Source organism: Squalius cephalus, assembly GCF_949319135.1.
Source record: "Squalius cephalus genome assembly, chromosome: 21".
NCBI classification, from domain to species: domain Eukaryota; kingdom Metazoa; phylum Chordata; class Actinopteri; order Cypriniformes; family Leuciscidae; genus Squalius; species Squalius cephalus.
The window spans coordinates 2,459,487-2,487,350 of NC_137142.1; the positions used below are offsets into that span (position 1 = coordinate 2,459,487).

At 38.3% G+C, this 27,864-nt stretch overlaps 1 protein-coding gene across 1 annotated transcript; it reads right to left on the minus strand.

The window, feature by feature from the left end:
• Positions 1 to 378: 378 nt before the first annotated feature.
• bfsp1 (beaded filament structural protein 1) lies at positions 379 to 27,202 on the minus strand. Its single transcript, XM_079855506.1, has 8 exons — positions 26,728 to 27,202; positions 24,424 to 24,484; positions 22,454 to 22,549; positions 14,827 to 14,913; positions 9,962 to 10,075; positions 7,849 to 8,069; positions 6,746 to 6,837; positions 379 to 1,507 (listed from the first exon to the last, which is right to left on the minus strand). Exons 1-8 carry the CDS (start codon positions 27,093 to 27,095, stop codon positions 594 to 596), a joined length of 1,953 nt encoding a protein of 650 aa, XP_079711632.1. The 5' UTR covers positions 27,096 to 27,202; the 3' UTR covers positions 379 to 593.
• Positions 27,203 to 27,864: the final 662 nt, after the last annotated feature.

Here is a 27,864-nt window from a genome sequence, read left to right on the forward strand (position 1 = left end):
ACTTGAAAACACTAGGTCGGTACTTCCGCCTACGTCACGCGTGACCTTTCAGTATGATTATGTAATGCATGGCACTTCGCAGAGCTAATGCAAGACGAGCATTTGTGGTTAAAAAGTATATCATTTTTTTTATTAATTTTTTTTATAAAATGACAATGTTTGTCTAGATAAGACTCTGATTCATCGGCTGGGATCGTGTTGAGACTTTGAAGCTCCACTAAAAAACTGCAATTTGGACCTTTGACTTGTTGGACCCCATTGAAGTCTCTATGTGGAGAAAAATCCTGGAATGTGTTCCTTAAAAACCTTAATTTCTTTTCGACTGAAGAAAGAAAGACATGAACATCTTGGATGACGTGGGGATGAGTAAATTATCAGGACATTTTAATTCTGAAGTGAACTACTCCTTTAAGTCATTTTTTGTGTGAGGGGGGAGATGGGGCAATTCAGTTTTAGCTTCCCAAGTTTTCAGACAGTAAAGGCCAAAGGCAATGTTTCAGGAAGTTAACAGCAGCACTAGGAATCTCGTCAACGGCAAAACCGGAGCGGGTCAGAGGCAAGAATGGATCGAACGTGCAGAATGTTTCTGTGGCTCAAGAAGATCTATCGGCATGTTTCTTTCTACTGGTCTTCTCAATCATGGTCTCCACCACTGTGGTTGTCTCTTCATAGCCCTTCACTTTTTTGTCAGGCGAGAGCTTCTCCACTGACTCAATGACCTCGAGCTTCTCATAACTCATGGAGTCTGGGGGGATGGAGCTGTGCGATGGCATGGGTGGGAAGATGCTGGGATCCTCCGGGATCTTGCTCTTGCCTCCGCGATGGGGTGAGGGCTGCTTCGGGCCTGGAGGAGGAGGGCTGGGGCCTTGAGGGCCTGGTGGAGGGGGGCTGGGGTCTTGAGGGCCTGGAGGAGGAGGGCTGGGGTCTTGAGGGCCTGGTGGAGGAGGGCTGGGGTGTTTCTTGCCATGAGGGTCTGGTGGTGGACTGGGGCTCGGTTCTGGTTCTTTCCCCTTTGGGTTTAGGGGTCCTGGTAGGGGGCTTGGGGTAGGGGAAGGTGTATGTGTCCAGTGAGGATCGTAAGGCATCCTGTCGCCTCCGAATGTTACAAAGATGTGACTGGCAGACGGGGTGGTTGTACAGAAGCAGGGGTCCAGGTAGCTCGAGTCGCCGGTCACTAGCACGTAGCGTCCCTTGGTGAAGAAGTCTGCGATGGGCTCTGGTCTCCTTCCCCGCCTCATGCGATCACGAAAGATGTTGCAGAGCGTGTCGAAGGCCTTGCTGATCCGTGCGCCATCAGGCACATCTTCTCCAGGAGCCTGTTCCTCTCTTCTCGCCCCCTGCTCCTCCATCACTTGTTCTGTCTCTTCCTCCACAAATTCTTCTGCTGTCTTATCGTCAAGTCCACTAGCTTGTTTGGAACTGATCTCTTTCATTTTAAACACTTTCTTAGCCAAGTTCTTCTGACGAGGCTTTACTTTGGTGATGACATGGATGTCTTGGGTGAGATCTGAAAAAAGCAGATAATAGATTTTGGTGCAATCTGAGGGTCAGTCTTGTTATGCAAATACTTTGTGAAATAAAGTATTTCAATAAAGGTGCGTATCAGTCTTTTGGAAATATGCTCTGGCCAAGCTGAGGCGTGAAACACTCTCAAATGATTGTTCATATTTTTGCACTGGAAATGTAAGCATTGCATTCTCAACACTGCCTCATGGGGGCACTATAGCAAGCCTCAATGTAAACTGTCGTCTTCTACTGCCAGGTTTTTTTTCTTTCAGGTTTTTATACTCTTATGTTTGAACATCCTTTTGAAGAGAATCCCACTTAGCAAGCTAGAACACATTTAACTGCAGATTTTCTAACCGCTCATACTCTATGCTCAGCTCACACATGTACCTTGATGGTTTTTTTCTCCACTAAATAGTTTGTCCAGAGGGTGGCAACACTGCACAGTCCCATTATGTAAAACAACAACAAACAACTGGAGACATAATGACAATAGACACCCACATTGATGAGCGCTTGTGTGAGGGGATTAAGAGATAACTGTAAATCTGTCAGTATTGAAGTATAGGGCTTAAACTGCAAACAAATCTCTAAATCTGATTGGCTGACTTTTACAGGTTTTCTGGAAACCTAGGGCTTCATTTATAAAACGAGTGAACGCAGATCTAATCTTAGAGTGTGTGTTCGCCAAAATCCACGGCTTTTATACAAAACGGTCTTTGATGTGGAAAAGTGCTTAGCGCCATGTCAGAATAAGAGTCCTGCAGGTATTTGAAAATCTAAGCTTCTAATATAATCTAAAACCTAAATTCTTGCTGCTCGCTGTTCTCAAGTAAAGGATTTGGATGTTGACTTCGCTCTTTTATATGTTAATGTCATTCATTAGGCTGCGTTTACAAGTCGGGGATTGAAACCATTCAGCTGCGCACAATTTCAAGATCATTTGCGATCTATAAATTTCACATCTGGAAGAGAGGCGTACGCACGTTCTTTTGTGCGTACAGTATGTCCGTTCTCTGAATCACACGTACACATATTTGAGAAATGATCGTAAGATCAAATGTAGGATGGTTTCTACGCAACATTTTATAAATGAGGCCCCTAGTGTGCAACGATATTTAACGATCCACCAGGAAACAAAAAGACATGTTTACAAGTTCCAGGACTGCAGCAATGAGTGCTTCAGAAGACCAACTAAATGCTGAATTAAAATAAGTTTGTGAAGTGCACAGCTTAAAAACTTCAAAAGACATTCGGACGTTTTGTTGGAGGCACTCTTTAAAAGAGATCCGTTCACACATACCCCTTTTCCACCAAAAAAGAACTGGTTCGGAACTGGTGCTGGTTCAAAGTTGGTTCAACTTGCGAACCTTCTCAGAACCTGTTTGTTTTTCCACTGACTAGAGAGCCCAGCGAACGACGTCATTACATCACTGTGTACGTTGCCATACGTCTTAGCTTTCCCAGAAACGCTTGCGCCAACTTCAAGCATAACAATTACAATGGCGGACTACATCGTCTTTCTGCAAATGTTTCTCCAGGCTTTGCGATCCTATATTGGGGTCAGAAGAAGACGTTTAGAACACATTTGTGCTGCTCGTCTGGATTACTATACTGCCCTACAAAGGCAAAAGACCTTAAGTCGCTAGAGTGTGGAACTGAGAAAAATGACTTTAAAGATTTTTAGTTGTCCCGCCAAATTAATTATAGGTAGGACACTGGAAATCTGGCAAATAGATGTTTTAGTAATGGAAATTATATACATAAAAAAATATTGAGCTCAAACTTGACTTTTAACCACTATTTTAAAGTTACTGTACTCTGCCTTTGTATTGTCAGCAAAAAGTGAGAAGTCATGCCAAGGCAAAAGGCAGTAACTTCCACATTATCAATATTTAGTTGCTGATCACCATTAACAAAATCATTATAGTACACACCTGTATAAAATCTAGTGATCATGGCATTTATTTTGTATGATTTACAATTATTTATAGCCATCTACTTATTGCTATCCTGTGCTTTGGTTGCATTCTGATGGCATTATTAATACATTTGACATGACTAAATACCTCCTATTAGTCCAGCGTTACTCGATCCACCGCGTTTAGGGCGGGGCCGAAGGCGAAGTTTTGGCACTCTGCCAGCTAGTTTGCGAGCTTTAATTCTTGGTTGTATTCATCTGATACGGCAATGTGTAACGTTTTTCTGTCAACTCTGCATAATCCTTCGCGATCGATATCGCACGTTTGATGGAGACGGTTCAGACCATACTAAATGTTCTGACCGCTCTGAGAACATCAGAAGTTAGAGCGACTGATGGCAGCTGTACAAAGTACACAGGCTACACCGTAATTTTAATTTTAATGGACATTAAAACAAAGGCAGATAACCGTACAATCTGGTAGGTAGCATTATTTGATTAAACACCGGCACAGTAACTTCATATTGACGCGCGGCTAAACAAAGGCAGAGCACCGTAACTCGTAATTTGAGCGTTCCAAAACAAAGCCAAAGAGCGGTAACTGATGTTACGGTGTTCTGCCTTGGTTTCTCATGGGCTTTTGGAAGTTACTGTTAAGACAAATCATTATTTTCTCGAAAAAAAAAACGGAATTGATTCAAGATACTTATCCACATGATAAAGAAGGTCTTGAATGTGCCAAAAATATAAATAACTAATTTTCGACCAAAAACGAAGTTACGGTCTTTTGCCTTTGCACGGCAGTATAGACGGAGGTTACGTTCGAGAAGAAGTTCGACAGTAACCCCGCCTCCAGCCCCCGACATCAGCATGACGTGGTAAAAGAACGGTTCTAGTCCAGCAAAGAGTTGGTGCTGCTTTGGAACCAATTTTCCTGGCCGAGAACCGGTTCTTTGGCTGTCGAAACACAAAGAACTGGTTCGCGAGTAGGCACCGGCTCCGAACCGGCTCCAGCACTTCCTTGGTGGAAAAGGGCTAACATTTACCTACTGGATACAGAAAAGCAGGGCACAACGGGGTAAAAGGCGCATTCGACTTTATTCTTTTCTAAATCACTAGATGGCAAAAAAAACAACAACTAAAAAACAAGTTCAGCACTTTTCTTAACAACCGTTTTTGATGATGCACGTGGAAATTTGACTGATCCTTGACGCAATCGCTGATTCGCCAATTTTTTTTTTTTTTTTAAATGTTGTAGATTTAAGCAAGCAAATGAGAATCACTAAAATTACTGAATATATTTTGAGACGAAGTTCTTGTTAATGACATTCAATTTTGTTCAAGGTAATTAAAGCAATTTATGTTCAATAACAGAAGAACGTGTAAAAGGTAGTTGGGATAAGAGACGCCCCTGCTGAGGCACAATAATTAACATGATAATAAACAGCCAGCTGAATTTTCCATTTGTTGACATGGTCAGATTCAGATAGGACATGTCATATATCAAGCTGGGTCTTCTGACCCTTTGATGGTTTTACCCCGTGTGTCTGTGGTCTTACAGGCCCACCTTGCACACCTTATACATTTATAATATTTTTAACCAAAATAAACCACTTTTATGATTTATTCTCACACAAATCTGTTGCTCCATCAATGTTCAACAAAAACATATATTTTTTCTGCAATCATACACTATGGGAGTAGTGAAAAGCACATTTTTCTTTAGCCCCATTGTACCCTGCTAATATCATGGCCGACCCTTTGGACTTCCAAGTGATTTTAATTTATTATTTGTGTCATCTCACATCTATAATGGAAGATCGTGTGAAGTTCCTCGCTGAGAAGGGAATATCTGCGGCATATGCAGGTAAACACTACAGTACCCTGAGTCTGTTACGGAACGCCTGTGTGTTACTGCACAGACATCTACCCACCGCTAAACATGACGCTGAACAAAACTAAACTGTGATTGGTCACTTCACAGTGGGCGGTCCTTGGCCAGTCCCAGCGGCTCCAGGCCAAACCTCATGAACCAGGTGAAGCTCTGGCTACACTAGACTAGCTAAAGGGAACTTACTGGATGGAAAGTAATTTTGAGGACAGAAGGCAAACCTATAATTGATTATTGTCAATATTTACATGAAAATGTCATGTGTTTGAAAAATTTCATTAGAGAAAGAAAACATTTTAGAAACATATGGACTATTTTTAAATATTGCTTTAACATTCTATTTTAGAATTTTACAATTGGCACATGGTAACATATACTCAAACTAAAATAGTGAAATTATTTCACCTGTATTTACACTCTTATTTGTTGTGAATATATATATATATATATATATATATATATATATATATATATATATATATATATATATATATCTATATATTAGGGCTGTCAAACGATTAATCGCGATTAATCGCATCCAAAATAAAAGTTTGTTTTTACATAATATATGTGTGTGTACAGTGTATAATTATTTTCTATATATAAATACACACACATGCATGTATATATTTAAGAAATATTTGCATGTATATACTGTGTATATATATTTATATTATATATAATTTATATTATATATAAATAACACATTTTTCTTAAATATATATGCATGTGTGTGTATTTATATATAGAAAATAATTATACTCCATACACACACATATATTATGTAAACACAAACTTTTATTTTGGATGCGATTAATCGCGATTTATCGTTTGACAGCCCTAATATATATATATATATATATATATATATATATATATATATATATATATATATATATATATATATTCACTCACTACAATTTTACAAAATAAAAATAAGAGTGTAAATAGGGGTGAAGCAATTTCACTATTTTAGATATGAAAATAAATAAAATTGTGATATTTTAAATATCAAAATGGTACTATTTTATACAATATAAAAAGACGTAATGCCGACAAATGTGCTGCATAGTACACATCACACGTTCAAACACATGGGCAGAGTGTAACCTAAACCATTTCCTTTCTTCTTAAGAAACGTGTTGTGGCTCTTAACAAACAGCAGTTACTTGAGCCCAGACATAAGGTCATTGTCATTTATCATTGTTAACAGGGCCCATGCAAAGAATCTTACAGGCAATTTTATTATGCTTCTAGATTCAACGAGCCTGGAGCGCCTGAGCGAGACAGAGTGGGTTTGATTGACAGCTGAGTGGGCGTAACCCTTCCTTCAGGCCTGCAGCTGCTAGCTCTTGATTTGTTGCCTGTTCACAAAGACTATCACAATGATGCAGTCATGTTACATAACCCCCCCAGCAGACTCTCACCTTTACCCTGCCTGCTCATGCCAGGATTGTGGGGGTTTTCATATTTGTTTGTGAGCAGAGTAATAGGTGTCCCAATTATCGCCGAGTTCAGTCTGCGAGAAGGAGAAAGAAAATTAAGCAGCCGTATTAAAGACTTGAGGAAGATTCCAAGAGAAAGCATTGTCAGATATTACAAATATGCAAAGCACATCAAACATAAAGTGTTAATGAATGATGCTGGAATACATTTATGCTAAAATATCTGTAAAGGCTTTAATTACAGATGAAGAAAGTGGCCAACATAAAATCTCCCTTGGATTATGGGGTAAAAAGATGATGTAGTTATACTGCCACTGTGTGGAAGCTAGCCTGCCCTGATCCAAAGAAAAATTACATTATTTTTAGCTTGAAATGATTAATTCTGCATTCTTTTGTACAACAAATGCAACGATGATGACTTTTTTGGCCAGTACAGTAATGAAAAAAACTGGTGCTTACACTCTAAAAAATGCTGCATTAAAACAACCCAAGTTGGGTTAAAAATGGACAAACTCAGCGATTCGGTTGTTTTAACCCAGCGGTTGGGTTAAATGTTTGCCCAAGGTGCTGGACATTTTTTTTAACCCAACTATTTAAAAATTTAACTGTTTAAAAATTACTAGCTTAAAATGAACAAAAAATGGGTTAGAAATAAAAAAACAGACACATAATAACTAGAGGCAACAATAATAATCAAAACATAGCCTATATTAATAAGCAATTAAATTAATGTTTATTGTTTAATTATTAATCATATTAATCAATAAATGTTCATTTATTAAACCTATTAATAAATGTTCATTTTCATTTTAAGCAAACAATACAGTTTTTAAACAATAGTTGAGTTAAATAAAACTACCCGGCATGTTGGACAAACATTTAACCCAACCGCTGAGTTAAAACAACCCATTCGTTGGGTTTGTCCATTTTCGACCCAACTTGGTTTGTTTTTAACCCAGCATTTTTTAGAGTGTGATTGTCATAATAAAATAACGTGACAGCATCTCACACAGACGACAGATGCACATGTACAGGTGTCGCTTCAGGAGGTGGTGTGAGGAGTGTAAGACGGAGCCCGTTCTCACCGGTTGTCCTCGTTCTCGATGATTCTCTTGTAGCGCTCGAGCTCGTTCTCCAGAGAGCTCTGGTACATGGCCAGCTGCCAACACTTACTGGTGTACTTCTCCAGAGATCTCTCGGCCTCGTCGATCTCCTTCCTGAGAGTCTCGATCTGATCGTTGTACCGCTGGATCTCGTCGTCGTAGCTCTCTTGTTTCGTCCTGATGGTTTGTTCCAACGCAGAGGTCTAGAAAAACATTATAGTCCGATTATACTGGACTTCTGCTCTGAAAACTCTCGACGTAACACAGTCTAGTTTTAAGACGAGCAGAAGAGAGATAAAGTTTTCCTCTATAGGGCTGTAGACTTGATAAAGACTAATGAAGACACTGTCTGTATATACAGACTAAACTACCGTTCAAAAGTTTGGGGTTTGGCAAGATTTTTTTTTTTTTTTTTTTTGAAAGAATATTGCTGTTTTTACAGTATTTTTCATCAATAAAGGCATACGACTAAAACAACAATATTGTGAAATATTACTATTTTAAGTAACTGTTTTCTATGTGAATATATAGTAAAGTGTAATTTATTCCTGTGATCAAAGCTGAATTTTCAGCATCATTACTCCAGTCTTCAGTGTCACATGATCCTTCAGAAATCACTCTAATATGATGATTTGATGATCATGAACATTTATTTATTAATTATCAATGTTAAAAATAGTTGTGCTGCTTCAGATTTTTATGGAAACGGTGATACTTTTGTTTTTCAGGATTATTTGATGAATGGAAAGTTCAAAAGAACGGCATTTATTTTAAATAGAATATGTTGTACTATTATACATGTCTTTACTGTAACTTTTAATCAATTTAATGCGTCTTTGCTGAATACATTTTTTATTTATTTAAAAAAAAAAAACTACTAAGCATAACAATATGTATATTTAAGAATCTTGCTAACAGTGGCCAATAGCATTGATAACAGAAAAAAAATCGACGGGTGATAAAATTCAATCTGTTCATCATATAAAGCGATCTTTATATGAAGTCTTTTCAGAATATTTTAACTAAAACGCTCAATTCATACGGGTTAGTTTTATGATCTAGTTAAGACATTTTTTAAGCATATTTTTAATTCGATTTCATTAAAAATATCTTCATTTGTGTTCTGAAGATGAACTAAAGTCTTACAGGTTTGAAATGACGTGAGGGTGAGTAATTGATCACAGTTTATTTATTGATTGATTTATTCAATGTTGGGTTAACTAACCCTTCAAAGAGTCTCCCATACATGTTTGAGTAGAAAATTAATTCAAGGGTTTAAAATCCCGTCCATCATTAAATAATTTGATCATTTTTGGCTACTGTATCTATTGTAAACCCTAACGCTCAAAAATAATTAATCGGTTTGAGTAGGACAAACTTGAATTAAACTAATTAGTTCAGTCTAATGAACTTTTATGAGTATTTTACACTTTCTTTTTCTTTCACGTTAACCGAACTTATATATTTTAAGTAAACTGAACTGGTTCATTGTTTTGAGTTTTATGAAATGATTTATTTTAATTTAAACAAACTTAAACTGAAACTGGGCTGGGATTTCTGTTTCCCAGCATGCTTTGCCCATGGCACCCGAAAGGGAGAATAAATGCTAAAATTAAGTGTAATATAATGTATTTTTTGTGTGCTAGATTAATGTTAAGTGGGAGATTTAGTAGTGATAAATGTTTTGTAATGCTAATTCTGAATAATTTCTGTTAATGTTGGTTTTAGGAGAGTTATCATCATGGTGACAAGTGGTGCATGAGCTTGGTTTGAGAGCAAGTTTGATTAAAGCTTTGTATTGCTGCACTCTTACAGCAAGTGCTACACCATGTTATATGTTAGCGTATTAGCAAGTTAGCATTAATTGAATTAGCTTGTTATAACTAGCTAAGTTTATACTAATAAAAATGTTGACATTGAAGTGCATGAATAAGTAAAATGTACAAGTACAAAATAAAAATCTGCCAGCACTGCTTACTTAAACTTTGAATTTCTTAACTTAAAATCTTAAGGCAAATCTTCATTTTTTTTTTTTTATTCGTGTTTCCAGGTGTTCTGGTTCTGCTGTGTCTCTGACGGAGAGACTCTCTGGTACCTCAGTTTGCAGCCGCTGCTTCTCGGCCTTCAGCTGACAGATGGCGCTCTTGTACTCCTCCATCTGAGTCCTCAGACCCGGCATCCGTCTCTGAGCCATCACACGCTCCTGATCCTGCAGGAAAACAGCAGCTCACACACTTCTTACTGTCCTTATCATCAAAGTGTGCCTGTGATCTGATCACACAGAGCTCGAGCATGTTTCACTTCGACTCGTGTCACTGTACACCTTTCAAATCCCGACACTGACGTTTCTAAAAGAGCTGAAGGTCAAACACGCACAAGACTCTTTATTAGGACAAGAACGCTAGAATTACCACACGAGGATTCAATTATTCATAAAGGTAAATCAATAAGGTTTAAAACTGACAAGTAATATGACATTTTAAACAGTTTAATTATTTACAAATGTAGTCAATTTTAAAGGAATGCTATCTTTTTTTTCCTGTACATATTTCATTAATTGCTGTACCACCATTTAAATAAAACGAATTAAACAGCTCTTAAAACTGTCTAAACTGACAACTTAGGGTTTAAAAACGAACGCTTGTGAATTTACACGACAATGGCATTTTGGTAACCTGAAAAAGCAAACCTTCGAAAACGGGTTACAAAGAGCAAGTTTTTTAAGACGATATCGTTATCATCTCCGTGTAAACCACAAAAAAACGTGAATTTGTGAAAACTGTGACATCATGCGCATGCGTATTACGTGTTTGTACAAAGTGACATCGCCATCTACTGGCCTGACTGCAGAATACAGCGCTTTTAGTCGTTTTGACAACGTTGTCGTCTGTAAACGAAAAATGCGAAGGAACAGAGATGTAGATAGTTGTCGTGTAAACGTTCACTTTTTATAACTCCTATTTGTATTTTTAAAAAATCACAAGCAATAAACCTGCAGAATCCAGATTTACTCGTCCTTGCAACGCTATTAGTTTTCGTGGTTGTGTCTGTCATTTAAAAAGCGAGGAAATATCAATGACATTTGCACACAAGCACCCATTTTCACAATGAACACGATATTAGCTCAGTGCTTAAATGCTTATTTTTTATGTTTGCTATGGCAAGCATTGACATTATTATTGCCATTACTAAGTGCCAGTAATTTGAACAAACAGCTAAAGCTAAGTAATAGGCTGAACTTTATCTCATAACTTACCTGCAACAGACATGATAACTCAAAATGTTGGATTTTTTTTTGTTTTGTTTTTTTGTGCTATTTCTTCTCTAAGCAATCAAACTTTGACCTGTCAGACTATAAACTATCACACACACACACACACACACACACACACACACACACACACACACACACACACACACACACACACACCAGAGAGATACACAGAACACCTTAGCAACCACATTTCAGGATAGCAACCCACTTCAGCGTTGTGCCATTGAGCTTTGCAGAGACATGCACAACTCACATTTGGCTCAGAATGTCATTGACTTGATTTGACTCTAGATTAGTAGGGGTTTTTTTCTGTGTTTTTTTTTTCTGTTCTTCTGTAACACTTTATTTTGAGGAGAAAGTCAATCGAAATAAAGTGTAACCTATTATCACTAGACCCCCCAAAATAACAAGAAGCTAAAAATAATCTTTCTGACTAATTCAAAAATCTACCAGTTTGTGTTTTCTTTTCTTTTTATAAATTGTAAGTAAATAAAAAAGTTAATTTAAATTCAGTGCATATGTTTACATCTCAACTGCTGAAATTAAAGTGTATGATGAGCGATACAATGCTCATATAACTCACTAATTCTTGTATTGGCCCCTAATATTCTATATCAGCAGACAATTTATAGACAATTACTATTCAGGAATATTATCGATTCATCTGCACTGACACTATCGGATAAGAACAAAATCTGAACTAAAAGGATGTAAATCAAGACAATAAATTTGTTTCATAATTGATTAACTTTGAAACTTCAACACTTATTGAACTGAATTGTTTCAAAATTGTTCTGACTTGAGTTGAATAACACTATTGTCTTCTGCTCATCTGAAATTGAATATGTTTTATAATAATTGACAAATTCTGCAACATTAACTCTGTTATTTTCCTGTGTATCGATGCAAAGCTGCTTTGAAACAATCTGAGAGTGACTTGACCACTAATAGAGACTACAAAGACAACAAATACAACTAATTATTAACTCTTTCCCCGCCATTGATGAACATTTCTGGCTTTCTGTGTTTTCTCTGATATACGGTAGGGGGCGCTATTACACATCTACTGAAAGAGTGCAGAATCTCCTGATCAAAACACAGGCGAAGAAGAAGCAGAAACAAGCAATAGCATATGTAAGCAGATGCATATGTAAAATAATGTGATCATCAACATTAAAAAGCATGTTACTGAATGAAACAGCACATTCTCACACCCTACTCGTCACATACTTGGTCTTTTTATAAGAAACTTTTGGCATGATACACAGACGTGTTGGGCATGGGAATTATATCATGATGAAATTATAAATTGGTTTATAATTTTGCCATTATGACATGAAGTGTGATTCTCAAATTTAATCAGCCAGCATATTTTTATATGCATATTTATTTATTTTTATTTACACTATTTAAAGTGCTATTTTATTTCCACGTTTGAACATAACCCAACCCCATCCCTAAACCTACTCATTTGTGTATTATATGATATAAAACACCAGATATAACAGGCAGATACGACTACAATCCAATTTATTTAAAAAGTACAAATATTCTACGTGTTCTGAGGCCAAACCATTGATCTGTGTGAAGAAAAGAGCCAAACGCGATCACCATTTCCATCCGCCGTAGATCATGCGCACATTCAAAAACTGCCACCCGAAGAAACGTTACGTCAGCTTTGATTGTGAACTTGCGTTTTCTCTTGTGTGTCTCGTGACTAAATGCTAAAGAGTCATGCTAAAGATGTATCTTTTGAATGAGACATGACTGTGTGCGTTTATTGAGCGGCGGGAATATTTCAGCAATTAAAACATTAATATCTACTCTGTTCTTCACACGAAGAAATTGTATGGCTTCAGAAGACTTTAAAATGAAACACGAGTTAATACGTTTATACTGTTTTTGGAATTATTTTAATACTGAGGGGTCTTGATCAAGCGTCAATATATGACGGAAGTGACTTAAACTGCAACTCATTGACTGGCCACTAGAGACTGCAGAAGAGACTCAATGTTAAAATGCCCAAAATATGTTTATAGTCTGGTACTATAAGTGGTTTTGGTCTATATAGCTAATGTTGCCCTTCATGACGACTGTGAGGGGGGTGCATTTTTTTATAACCCATTCGTTTAAATTATATTAAGCCTTATATTTCTGCATAATTAAGGGCGTGGCCACTTGAGTGACAGGTTGAGACACTTGAGTGATGTCACTACTAGCCGTTTGTCTGCTGTCTGTTAGCGTCACGTCACCTCAGCTAATCCGACTCGCTGCACATTTCCGGTTATCCGGGAGTGATGGCGATGGCCGGCTCTGCTTTTCTCTGCTTTTTGCTCAAAATGTTGCTTTTTTTAATGAAACTTACACACGTATTTGTTCATAAGTGTTGATAAAAAAAGGATGCATGAAGCTAGATTAAAACTTTTTTTTTATTTTTTTTTTTAAGCAGAGGGTCTGTTCTTTCTTTTGACATATTGCATATTTAGATATTCTTACAACTAAATATTCTGGGGGCCATGAAACTTTTGTGGAAATGATACAAATTTGGATAAAAACGTGGTGGCAACTTTAAAAAAAAAAAGCGCTGGCGGGGAAAGAGTTAAAGGGGTGGTTGATTATGATTTGACTTTTCTAACTTTAGTTAGTGTGTAATGTTGCTGTTTGAGCATAAACAACATCGGCAACATTAAGACGCTTAAAGTTCAAAGCAAAGAGAGATATTTTCTTTACCAGAAATCACTTTTTAAGGACTACAACAAACGGATGGTAAGGACTACAATGAGCTTCTTCATGGGTTAGTGACATCACTAACCCTAAAATTTACATAAACTCCGCCCCCGGAACACGATTTATAGATTATAATGACAGAATATGCTAATCAATGACTAGAAGATAACTACACATCAGCTTCATAAATTCATCAACTAACCATTCAGAAATGTCCTGTTGCTTCTACATGTTGTCTCTTCTTCTAGAGTCTCTCCATCATTGTCTGACTCCGGTTTGAACATAAAAAGCTAAACGTTTTTGAAATGTTCAGTGTGTGTGTGTGTGAGGTAATCAGAGCTGCTAACACACACACACACACACACACACACACACTCACACACACACACACACACTCACACACACACACACACACACACACACACACACACACACACACACACACACACACACACACACACACACACACACACACACACACACACACACACACAAGCTGTTGAAGCTCCGCCTCTTTTCCGGGAGCAGCATCTCATTTGCATTTAAAGGAACAGACAAAAACAGCGTGTTTTGCTCACCTTCAAAAAGTGACAACTTTAACATGCGTTAAAAAAATATCTGTGGGGTATTTTAAGCTACAACTTCACACACACACACTCTGGGGACATCAGAGACTTATTTTACGTCTTGTGAAAGGGGCTTTATAGGTCCCCTTTAAGTAAAAAACAAACAAGCCAAAAAGCAGAACATGGGTTTTAAAATGAGACCTTCCTCAGCAGTAATCGTGCGCTTCACATGTCTGAAGCCCTGCGGCTCTCGACCGCAGAAGAACGGTGATAAAGGAAGATAAAGGGTGTCATCGCTCAGGGATCCTGACCACTCAGAGACACACAGCTCTTATTCCCTGTGACCCGAGAGTCAGAACGGCCCGAGGCGCTGAGAGACACAAGCTCACCCACCTCTGAGACAGACGAGCTCGACATCAGGGGGATCGTCTGGTTGATCTGGTGCAGGATATTCAGATACGTCTGGATCTCCGCGAGGTTCTGTGGAGGAGGACAAACACACACACGGGACAGGGATCAGTGGAGGGGCACATCAGGAGTGGGACTGGTGAAAGGTCAATTTCATTAAAGAAAAACAGGCGTTAGAGGAATGCAAAGAATGTTTCCCTTGAACAATAAAAAGAAAATAGATGATTATATAGATCACTCTATAAATTAGATTTGAGTGTATAACAAATTATCAAAGCAAGTGGCATATGCAAAGGAATTATTCTTCAGTGGTTCCAGTGACAGGGTCTCAGAACCACTACGCTGGATCACTCACTTAAACCTACATGTTTAAAGTCGGATTGAATAGGAAGTTTTTCTTCCCTATTGTGTCGTATATCCGAGTGAAACGCTTCTGGAACAAGAACAAATGTGGGCGGGGCTTGATTGTGTCTGTGGGAAATTGATTGGATGGTTGTGGTTTGCTATTGGCTGATCTCATGTGAGTGACAGGTTGCCCCGCCCACATCATCGGAGAAGAGAAGAGATGCTACAAGAGGAACTTATTCTGATTCAAGATTTCCAGAAACATCAATTTGACACAATAATAATGTGCAAGTATAAATTATGTAGAATAAATACTGCAATACTTCAACAACAACAACAAAAAAAAAAACACACCATTGGCAGGGCTCAATCCGAGGGGCGGGATAAACGCTTGTCTTTCAGATTCCCTTCTGCACGCGATAGGACAGCGCTACAACCAACCAGAGCGTTTGCCCACCAGCGGAGCTAGTTGATAGATTCAACTTTTGCCGTATCCGGTCAACAAAACTCCGAACACATCTTCCTTTTTTAAGAATGACTTCAGTGCCGTTCTTTGTTCTTTTCTCAAAGAAAAGCTTAACTCCAAGTCTTCCAGAGTCGCGACCAAAGCCGATTGGACAGACCGCTGTTCGCCAGCAGCTCTTCTTTGTTTTCAAGTAGCCGGGAATTCACGCGGAACCGTCACAACTCTGCCGTCATTATGTTAAGCCCGCCCACCGACTCTATACACGATGTGATTGGCCTGACTAGAGTTTGGTTTTTCCAGCTCGCAAGCCAACGGAGAGTTGCCAGACGACACTGACTGCAAAATTAAATTGCGGCTATGCTGCCGCTAGGGTGCGTCTAGATTTCTAGGCTAGTCATGGGGACTTTAATGAAAGGATTAGTCCGTTTTTTGGGGGGATTTGGAAACCCATGATTACATATTTTGAGAGGACGAAGACTCTCCCCCTAAAGTTGATGGATATCACTTAAAGGTTTAGAAAGACTCTTGACCTGTGTTATGTTTGATTTTATATAGTCATAATATTATATGTACAGACCCCAAATATAATAGGGTTTAAGATTTTTTTTAATGGATATGCTTATTTGTAAATGTCTTTATTTATGTTATACATTTTATTTCATTATTTTGCATTATTATTATTTATAAGAATATTTCTATGTATAATTTAATAATTCATTTTGGTGGAAAGGGTTAATATGGAGGGGGGGGGGTACATTTGTAATCATATGGAACTCTTTGTTAAAGTAACTGAAAAACAAGAGGCACGTTTATAATAACTTTAAACCAACTAGTGTCAATGTGATGTTTAGTTAATCGTGTATTGAGTACTGTAACGCTCTTTTCCACGGCCTTCCTTCAAAGCTTCTCTACATACTTCAGTTAGTCCAAAAATCACCTTCAAGGAAGGCACTCAATAATCTTGCCCTTCTCTGACCTTCTTCTTCTTCTTCTCATCTACACCCCTTCTCCTACATTACCATCCACGTCTGCACTCACTCTTGTTCTTCCTCAAACTTCAATGGGCTCCCGAGCCTTTATTCACGCAGATCTATATTTATGGACCTTGCATCCACCGGATGTGCGAAATATGAAAGTCTTTCCCCCAGTTTCACAGACAAGGCTCACAATAGTCCCAAACCAAAACTGCATGTTTGAGCTGTTTTAGTATCTTAAAATATGTCAGTGCCATTGTTTTGTCTCAAGATGCACACCAGTAATGTTTTTTTCTTAACCCTTGCGCCATGTTGAAAACCCTATAACACTTGTATACACTTAATTATAAATCTCTTGATCCTCTCTCTACACCCTCACCAAATATTGGATTCGATCTGTTTGCCTTGTTTTCTTTCAATTAGGACAGGTTTTGTATTTATATTTGCAACTGATAAATCGTAGGCCTCATTTATCCGAGCTTACGTACCTTTTTACATAAAATATGAAAAAAAATTGCACTGTTTATCACACTAGTGTGCTTTAATGTTTACCCATTAAATTTGTATTGTTTTAGTACAAATCACTCTTTACGCTATTTTATCACCAAATATTGGATTGAATCTTTTTGTCAACTTGTTTACTTTAAATTAGGACAAGTTTTGTATTTATTTTTGAAACTGATAGATTGCAGGCCTTGACAAAATTATCCACAAATAACACTTTTTTTCACTAAACTGAGGTACATAAGCTCAGATAAATAAGACCTGCGATTGATCAATTCCAAACAGAAATATAAAACCAGTCCTAACTGAAAGAAAACAAATTGACAAACAGATCGAATCTAATATTTGGTGATGATGTAGCATAATGAGAAATTTATAAGCAATTTTTTGTTGGCTGGTCATTTTTGACCATGATCATCACAAGTGTTACAATGTAGAAAAAAACCCACAAAAAAAATACAAAAAGTATCAAAATGTTTTGGGAAGCTGTTAGAGTCTGGCTGAGTAAAGTCAGTAAAATATTAGTCTAATGCAATAACATTAACTAGCATTTTCAGGTACGGGAAAATGACCCGAACACAACATAAGGGCACGTTTAAAAAAAGCGACTTAAATGTCCTAATGGAACTAATCCTGATTTAGTCTAAACCCTGTCTGTGAAACTGGCCTTTGATTTTACATCTCGTCGTAACACTCATTTTTCAGACAGGCTTTTATGTGATTGTGGCTACGTCTACATTAATCCGGATACATTTGAAAACAGAGTTTTCGTTTATAAACTCTCTCCGTCCACACTAGCGTTTTCAAGCATTTTCGGGCGTTTTCGGACGTTTCAGTGCGGATGAGAAACTTCTGAAAAACGCCTGAAAACGCTAAATCCACCTTACTGTGCATGCGTAAAACCCCACAAAAGATCACTGATATGATTCAAATTTTATTTATTTAGTACACCATTCTGATGCGGTCCAAGTCGCACGCAGTCTCCATATGTTTGGTCTAAAACGCTAAAACTGCTCTCATGTATTGCTTTGCAGGACTGTGATATGAAGAGTGTGCAATGTAGAATATTTTTAGCAACAGTGTGAAAGTGAACAGCACATAACAGGCACAATACAGGTATAAACATGAATATCTATTGGTACAATATGCGTCACATGGCTGAATTTACGTCATCGTTTTTAAATACCACCGGTTGCACAGTCCACACTACAACGTGAAAAAAAAAATCTTTGTTTTCATTAATAAAAACGCTGTCTCAGTGTGGACGGAAGGCCAAACCGGAGAGGAAAATATACGTTTTCAAATGAAACCGTATTAGTGTGGACATGGACTGTATTTGTATCCAGTCTGTCCAGTCTGCAATGAGGATCATTTGTTGTTTAAAGCTACAATATGTCATTTTTTTCGCCGCTAGGGGTCGCTAACCTCTTACAATAACAAAGACGTATATTGATGACGCATGAGCGAAATTATGAAACTTGCCGTTATGCTGATGGATCTAATAATGTTTATGGATGAGTGAATACACTGATGTTCTTAACATGACTGATATGAAGCAGGGCGCGAGTGCTAATGAGAGACAGATCTCAGCGCCACACGCGAGTCCCGCGGATATAAAGGAAGGACATTTCATTCTACCGAACTAACTTACCCGCAAGTGCTGAATAATACTCACACAGGGCAGTTTATTAGACGAATGAAACTTGTGAGGGAATGCAGCGCTGTTTCACTCGCTCTACACGATCACACTAAACTGCATTTGAAGTTAAAGTTATAATGTTATTCTATGTTTGTCTGTATGAGACTAGCAGTGAGCGAGATCAACATTAGAATAACACTGATCATATTCTAACATTTCATCATGTTGAGCTGTATAACACTGATTAGTTTTATGTACATTTGCTCACCTCTACTTTTGCGCGTCTCTGTCAAGTCGAAGTTAGTCGCGGACGCTAGCTCTCGGCATCTCGAAAACGCCACGCTGACATTGATCCTCGTTTTAGTTCTCCTTTTGTCCCAAAGTCTGCTTGCGATGATCCATAATGTTTGAATGAAACAACAACAGCGTGAGCGCGCCGCTAGACGTAACGCAGTTGTCCACGTCTGTCGCCATGGTTACTATGGCAGTACGAGCGGAAACCATAGACAGTAAAAGAAATGGACACAGTGACCCCATTGGATTCAACGGAGAAAAGTGAAGTCAATTAGAAGCACTCACTTCCTGATGGCTGAGCGACTGCGCAGACTCAAACTGAGCTTGACGACGTAGATGTGACGTGAGCAACCCGTCTGTCTTCTAGTAGCTGTGCCAAGAGAAATCTGAATCATTCCCTTCAGAATCTTGCAGAGACGGAGAGTGTGAGTAGGAGCTGTCCATGAGCTCGGAGCAGGAGAAACTTTTGCTAAATATTCTGATTAATTACTTTGTCATTTTGCCTCCACGTCCCCCCGATTGTGCGTGAGCTTCTCCTTCTGTCCATACAGTAATCTCTCGACTGTGCGACAGAGAGTCGCGTGGTTATGAGGCAATCGTTAGCCTATTTTTACAAAAAACTGCTTCTACGGGGTCATAACGTAAGATACAAGGTAATGGAGCCTTTTATACATTTTCGTGTTTCTTTAGAAATAAATAATGGACAAATGGAGTCTTTAAACGCCTCAGATGTAAAGTTATTCACTGTCAAAGTGACGCCAAAATGAATGGGAGTCAGTGGAATGCTAACAGCAGGTGATGGTCCGCTAATCAATGGCGGCGCCCGGGGAAGCTTCGGTTTTTTCTGAAAGATTACCCCCTTGGCGGAAACCAGGGATAACGTGGATATTACGTCATTGACAGGCGACAAGTGGGACAGGGCGACAGGGACGATCCATTATTTAAAATTGTAATTTCTCTGAAATTAAAAATCTTTGGAAATTTTGGGATATTGTAAGTACACAACTGCAGGAAATATATCACACTGTGCAAGTGATTTTTGGATATTTTACTACAAAAATCTTACATATTGTAGCTTTAATGTTGATTGTTTTGTTATGTTTGTAACGTGACCTTGAGAGTCATATAAGGCACCTACAAATAAATGTATAATAGCATAATAATGATATGAAGTCAAGATCACCCAGGTGTACTAGCAGAGTAAACAAAGATGAAGTTCAGAGAAACTATGGATGTCATATTTTGACAACTAGAAAGTGTCTGAATACTTTGTTCCAACAAGCAGTATATTACACTTTAGAACTATAAATCTGTCATTTTGTAGTCTGAACAACAGAAAACGAACCCGATCTCATTGGAAAACTATTTTACGAGGTGGTGATTTGGTGAGAATTTGAATGTGAATTATATAAAAACGTTTGGGAAAAAAGTAAGCATGAAAGAGATGCGCAAGCAATGTGTACAAACCTGGTCCAACTGAGATTTGGATTAAAATGTAATATTTTGCAATGCATCTAAATTTGAAATAGTTCAACTCACAGACTCACAGTCTATTTCTGAAATAGTTGTCATTGGGGATGTGACGCACATATGACGCAATACTGTTACATTTGCACATTTTACTCACTTTTTCCTCATATGCTATTCATGTGTAGTAAACAGTGAATGATTAACCGAGTCGGTGGCTTTAGACACAGTATATGCATGACTGTGCAAAAAGCATCAGTCGCTTACGTTCTCTCATTCGCCTCTTGACAGACGAGCAGGAGAACAGCTTCTGGTTTTCCATCCTCACTTTCCACACTGGCATCTACTCTCAGCTGTCAAATGAGAAAGTCTTTTGGCATCTTGATGACACTTACCTTACATCATTATAACACACTGGATATGGACAACACTAGCTATGTTTCCATTTCCACCTATTTTTACGTGAATATTGGGATATTGCATAAAAAACACAAGATGTGCACAAATTCTAAAAATGTGCTTTAAAAAAAAAGTACAGGCACTTAAACTTGTAAAATGTATGTGCTCAATTGAGGTGGATATTTTTTTATCCGATGAAAAGACATGCGCATAAACTACAATGGAAATACATTTACTGAGTGAATCCCTCAACCTCGTGTGACTTTGCCTCAGCGTCAGCTGTGATTGGATAACTGGAGTAACCAGTGGACCAATGGCGTCGCAGCGTCTCTAATGTTGGTTTGGGGTTTCTGAAACGCCGGAGTCGAAGTGTGTGATCAGAATGATTTGGTGTAATTCCCTCCAGAAGCGTCACACACACACGAGTGTGTTCCCGAACGCCAGAGAACATGACAGCATTTACTGTGTTTCGTCTGACGCTCTGAGACACACTCGTTTATGATGGAGGGGAAAAGAGTCCGATTGCAGAAACTTACAGTTTTATTCCTGATCTTTTGCGCCGATTTCCCAGGAAGTGATGATTTTGTTCTCTTGAACACGTGTGATTGAAACGCTGCTTTATTCGCAAATGTTTTATGCGATTTTCCAATTGTAAGCGTTAGTTCACAACTTTCACAACTTTGGATGGAAAAATAACTACAAACAACAAACTGACAACAAACCAAATTCATCAACTTTACAATGACAGGGTGTCAGTCCAACAGCTTGTCTAATTAAAAAGCTTACTGTAAAAAGTACAGTAAAAATGTCTTTACTGTACATCTTCATTTTGTATTTCAGTTTTGTTTTGTCACTTCTTCGTTATGCTTGAATGATGTTCAAATTACTTAGTAGAAAACAAAATGCAGACAAAAAGCAAACCTCCTTCCAATTAGCGTTAGCATTGATATATACCCCCCCCCCCCCCCCCCCCGACTTCCTGTTTCCATAGGAAATATGTCAACGCAAGAACGAAAAACTGCACTTGTCAAGCTATTTATTATATATTTAAAATAAATATCAGATAAAGAATATTACTGATATTTATACTTTGAGTCTATTTTGAGTCACTGGACACCATTAAGCTTATTGACAAGCATTAAGATTATTACATAATAATGCTTTTATATTAAACAATAATATGAGTGAGACGGTGTCATATGCCTATGCTCGTGTGCTTCTGTGCTTCCGGCTGCTCCTGTCATAGTTTCTGTATTAATGCACATGTTGATGGGAATATTCTGGCGTTCAGACTCTGAATGTGATGTACAACATAAGTTACTGATTAAAGATAAAGCACAGCCACACAATGGACTGTCACTGTCAAAAAAACACTGCTGACATCACATTTAAAAGATGCCAAATTCTGCTCTCTGAATGAACAAATGTCAGCTCAGCACACACACTCCTTTCAACAACTTTCAACTTTCGCAGAAGAACCTTGAAAAGACAGAAGTGGGAATCGGGGTTATATTTTCCTCCTACCTTTTTGTGCCTCTCTCTGGTAGCGTTGACGTCGTCTTGCAGAAACTGCAGCTGGATTTGATACTCAAGGTTCCTCAATAGCACTGTGTCGGCTTCCTGCAAACACAAGAGCAAATGGACTCATAATTGAGACTTTCTCTGGAAAACATTGTTCAGTGAACAGTGGTGGTGGAGTAACTCAGAAACATTTGTCTCAACATAAGGCATTTCACTCCCTGATTTTCAATAATGTGTTAATTTTAGGCCATGTTGCACTCTTTTACAAAGTTTTTATGTTGTTTTAGGCTCTACTAGAACAGGTTTTCCTGCTTGAATGTTGATTATTTCCCCATATTCTCCATTGTTGCGGCTCCTCTCTTCCCAGTCTGTCAGTAACGCTCTGTTTACTTCCTGTCTCTATGAAGCCCCTCCTTCTGAAAAGCACACAGTGCTCTGATTGGTCGGCTGGAGCAGTGTGTTGTGATTGGTCGAACGCTTCGAGTGTGTTTGGGAAATGTCCCGCCCCTTACCATAACCACCAGTTTAACACACTACTAACTAACTCAACCAGGCCCCGCCCCTTTATTCTGCGCATGAATTATTATAATGAGGAATATTGTGACGTGTTCGTTCCTGGAAGAAACTCAAGACTACAATGGAGGCGTTTCAGGAGTTCAGAAACACTGACACTGATATAGAGAACAACTGGAGCTTTTTCATGATGAAACAGCAACATTACACACTAAAGAGAGATGAACATGCGAAAAACAATAATAGGTCCTGTTTAATATTTGGGTAACTTCCAGTTTAACTAACTTAAATTAACTTCCATTATAGAAGTTGAGCTGATTTTTTTATTTTTTTTTAACTAATGTCTGCTATAGCACCCCATGTGTTACATCTGGGAATGCGGTGTGTTACAAAACAAGCTGTAACAATGCACAACTTCTAGTTTAGACAACTAAAAGCCTTTGCATTTGCAAGAACTCTATGCAAGAACTCTATATGTTTCTGGCCTAAGGCTTGATGAAAAGCGTGTTGAGTAGCTTGCAGCATTGCATTCATAAAAAAATGATAAGACACTTGAGTGTGTGTTTCATAGATTTCACTGCTGCTAAGGTGGTTTGAGGTACTTCACCTTGAGCCTTCAAACCCTCCTCGCCTTTGGTTATATCTCTGAGATGCATGATCTCTCGTGGATTATTGCTTTTTATTACACGGCTCTGTGGAATACTTGATTCTGATTGGTCAATAGCGTCATCCAGCGGTAAATTATTCCCAGATAACAACCGCTGAGAACAGAAACACAGGCTCATCCGGGTCACTGAAGTCAGCAGCGCTATACGCCTTAGGAACGTTTTCTCTTCATGGAGGTTTTGTATTTGGTGAGCTAATAAAGTATTAAAACTCAGTCGAATCAATATTTTGTGTACAGTTATTTAATTATGCCATCCAGTATCGTGGACTCGCTCTCTCTTGTTTCATTCAAACGCAGCGGCGGCCATTTTGTGACTATTGTTTTGTACACTGTTGGATTATGAGATACAAACAACAGTTTAATCTGAAATCAATATCTCTTATCCCCATAATTATTTATGTGGTGAAATGCTGTGTAATAAGTGTTATGATTGTAAACCGTATCTCTTAAATGTCCGTCTAGTTTGATCTTGCCGCTGAAACTGCTCTCTCCGTTTGCGTTTAAACACCTTATAAAATATTTCAACTCAGATCAATATTTCGTGTCTAATTTCTTACTTATGTGGCAAGTAGCCGTGTAATAAGCAGGATAATGTACATCCAGCCGGTGGTTCTCTCAGAATAACCCCCTTCAGGTGTGTGTGTGTGTGTGTGTGTGTGAGTGTGTGAGTGTGTGTGTATCTCTGATCAAGACCCCATCATCCTGTCGGGGGTTATTTTGAGAGAACCACCGGCTGGATGTACATTATCCCTCATAATGGCCTGAGAAACTGCAGGTCACAGTATATTTGTACCTTATTGAGCTGTTCCAGCGAGTGCCGCAGCTGCTCTTGGTATTCACATTCATTTCTGTATCTGTGGACAACAGAGAGTATTTCAAGTAGAGTTCATCACGACAATCATGCATGTTCACGGTTTTCATTTCAAGGCTCTTTCTAACAGTTATTGATCTGCTTTGATCTGTGGACTCTGATGTCATTTCGTTTGGTAATAATTCAGAGGTTTCTTGGCTGTAATAAAGCATGCAAACATGACTGATTCTCATTTACTACGCCCTTGACCTCTGAAAAAGTTCATTAATAAACTTCAGGTTTTTTAATGGGTCTATCAGGAAACAAAGTTTTCTTATTGAATCATTGAGCACCTTTGAGGAAGAATTAACAACAATATTTGGTCACACTTTATACGTGTCTAACTATGATGTACTTACATAAAAAAAAAAAAAAATTAAAAAAAAAAGATGTACAATGTACTTATTGTGTTGCTGTTGTATTACAAAACACTATTGAGGAGGATACGGGTACGGTTAGGACAGGTTTGTTGGTTTATGGGTGGGTTAAGGGGTTAACAGTAATTATGTAATTACATTTAGGTATTTTAAATACAAGTACAATGTAAAAACATGTATGTACACAATAAGTGCAACTAAAATATTACTACATCGTAGTTAAAGACACTTGATGTAAAGTGGGACCTATGATTTTCCAAAGTTTAGCAGAATCAAATCCTTGAAATATATTCAGAGTTTAAAGACACTTAGTAGCAAGTAAACTAACAAGCTGGAAATCAGAACTTTACATTCGAGTTAAAGTCTTTTAATAAATCTCTGTTTTTCTGCATTGTTATTTAAATCAGAACTTTATGTCTTTTCTTCTCTTCTCTATTAATATTATATAATTTACTTCGGCTAAAGCATCCGCTCAACAGTCCTTTAAACGTCGTGTTTGAGCAGATCCTGACCAGAATACACTGCAATGTGGAGTTGTACTGTTGTGGAATTATACGGTTTAGTCAAAGGTCTGAAAACACAATCAATTTAAGATTTGGTATTGTTAAATATTATTACTGACTTGAATAAATCAGTTTATTTAGATGTTACCACATGAATGAGTCATTTGACAACACATTCTCATACAGTGTATTCTGGCATCATTTTTTTTTATCAGTTTCATAATTAGACTATAGTTTTTGATTTTTTTATATCCGTTAAACAGTATCTCGATATTTGGACATTTTGATATCATCTGCATTGGTCAATAACCACGATAAAGGCCCATTCAAACCAAGGAAAATAAACGTTATCAATATCGAAAAAGAAATATTTCTAAAAATCTACAGTCCAACTGTAAAGTTAAAGACACAGAGGAACGATATCGCTGGAATCACTGGTAACACTTTATTTCGACAGTCCACTTTAGACATTCTACTAACTATAAGTTGGATTTGCAACGACATGTCAACTAACTCTCATTAGAATATTAGTAGACTCTCTGCTTAATATCTGCTAACACTTTATTGTGATGCTCCACAAAAGATATTCTTCTGACTATAAGTAACTTGCTAACTACAAGTCAACTTATTCTCCTAACCCGAACCCGAACACCTAACCATAATCTAACAGTCTGCTCACAACCTAATACTCCAATGAGAGTTAGTTGACATAGTTGCAAAGTTACTTATAGTTAGTAGAATGTCTAAAGTGGACTAAATAAAATGGAACCGAATCACTTTAACTATGATTTGTGTCCAGCTGATGAATGATAAAAACATTGACAGCCAATCAGAATCCATCCTGCTTTAAAGAGCCCGAGCATTTAAAGACACAGACAAAGAAACTGCAGCGTGCGCTTACAACAAACAGAACGATATCGTGCGTTGGTGTGAACATGCCTTAACTCTCCCTTGTGTTGGTTTCAAATGCAATGTAGTCAATGAACAGATTTAAGATGCTCCCCCAACATTCTCTTGACTATAAGAACCTTTGCAACTACATGCAAACTTATTCTAACCCTAACCCTACCAGTCTACTAATACTCTACTAACACTCTAATGAGAGTTAGTAGCGATGTAGGTGCAACTTTTCTTATAGTCAAGAAAATGTCTGTTGGGGGAGCATCTTAAATCTGTTCATTGACTACATTGCATTTGAAACCAACACAAGGGAGAGTTAAGGCATGTTCACACCAAGAACGAAACCGAATTTTCTTATCTTAAATCTATTATATTCGCATTATTCTCCCCTCCTCTCTGGTTATCAGTCATCAAAAGTCTTCAACCACAACCTTCCACACTTTTCATCATCTGTCAGATTGTCTAACCTGCTGTTGTACTCGTCCAGCATGCGCTCTGCATCTTTCAGCTCTCTCTCCAGCTTGGCTCGGTCGGATCGCAGTTCTCGGATGCGTTGCCTGTTGACTCTGATCTGCTCGCTGAAGGCCTCCTCCAGCCCTGGCGTCCCCTCGATGCGCTGCAGAGTCTCCAGCTGTTTGCGAAACACTGCGTTGCGTTGCTCCAGGACGCGCGCGCGGTTGATGTAGCGCGCGAAGCGGCTGTTCAGCTCCTGCAGGTTCTGCCATCCCGGGACGGCCCGAGCCGACTCCGTCTCTGGGCTGCTGGGCTCCTCGTACTCATCGGAGCGCTCGTACTTCTCCTTGCGTACCTCATGCTTGTAGCTGGTCTTCAACATTGTTTGCGATCTTCAACTAAGTGCTTTACCCCTCAGCACCTTTAGTGTGTGAAAACTAGGGTGCTCACCCTCTGCTGTCTCATGCTAGACTAAACTCTGCCCATTCGGGCCACGGGGCCAAATAGCTAAAAAACGTTTCATCCCGGTGTTTCACATGGTGTGCCGTATGGATTCTTCCAGTGGAGTCCTGTGTGCACAAGGCCAGCAAAAGCACCATCATTGTCGAGGGCTTTGCTGTGTTGAATGATCTTTTGAGCTCTGCTTTTGTTTCCAGAACAGCAGCTGAGTCTATGATCACAATGATAAGATTCAATAGCCCTTTGTTTGACAATGAAAAACTGCAAGGCCTGCTGTTTTAGGGCACACAAAACAACTAAACATTTCAACTACAGTCTGGCAATGACGCATAACAGCCAGTACTTTATTACCCAGCATGTCAATACATCCATTAGTGTATCTGCTGATTAACCTCATGAAATTGATATCTTATGCATGGAAATAAGAAATAAATACTCTTTCTTTCAAAGACCCAGTGCCCTACAATCACACTTTATACAGTAGTCAACATTTGAAGTGGATCAAAAAGTACAAGAAAAAAAGAACAAGAACGGGTGTTGTTCAAAATTCATGTATAACTTTAATGAAAGGTTTTGATCCACTTCAAATGTTGACTACTGTATTAGGTGGCCTCAACTTTTACAGCAGGCAAAATTTAATTTTGCAGTATAGCTAGTAAGCCAACAGTTTTCTTTTATTCATATTTTTAGCT

Bases quoted from the DNA above. Each gene is read 5' to 3' on its own strand.
- bfsp1 (XM_079855506.1), bottom strand. From the start codon at position 27,095: ATGTTGAAGACCAGCTACAAGCATGAGGTACGCAAGGAGAAGTACGAG. The intron at 22,550-24,423 runs GTACAAATATAC...TTGTGTTTGCAG, and splicing joins CGCTGGAACAGCTCAATAAG to GAAGCCGACACAGTGCTATT. The intron at 10,076-14,826 runs GTGGGTGAGCTT...GTTTTCCTGCAG, and splicing joins CGAGCTCGTCTGTCTCAGAG to GATCAGGAGCGTGTGATGGC.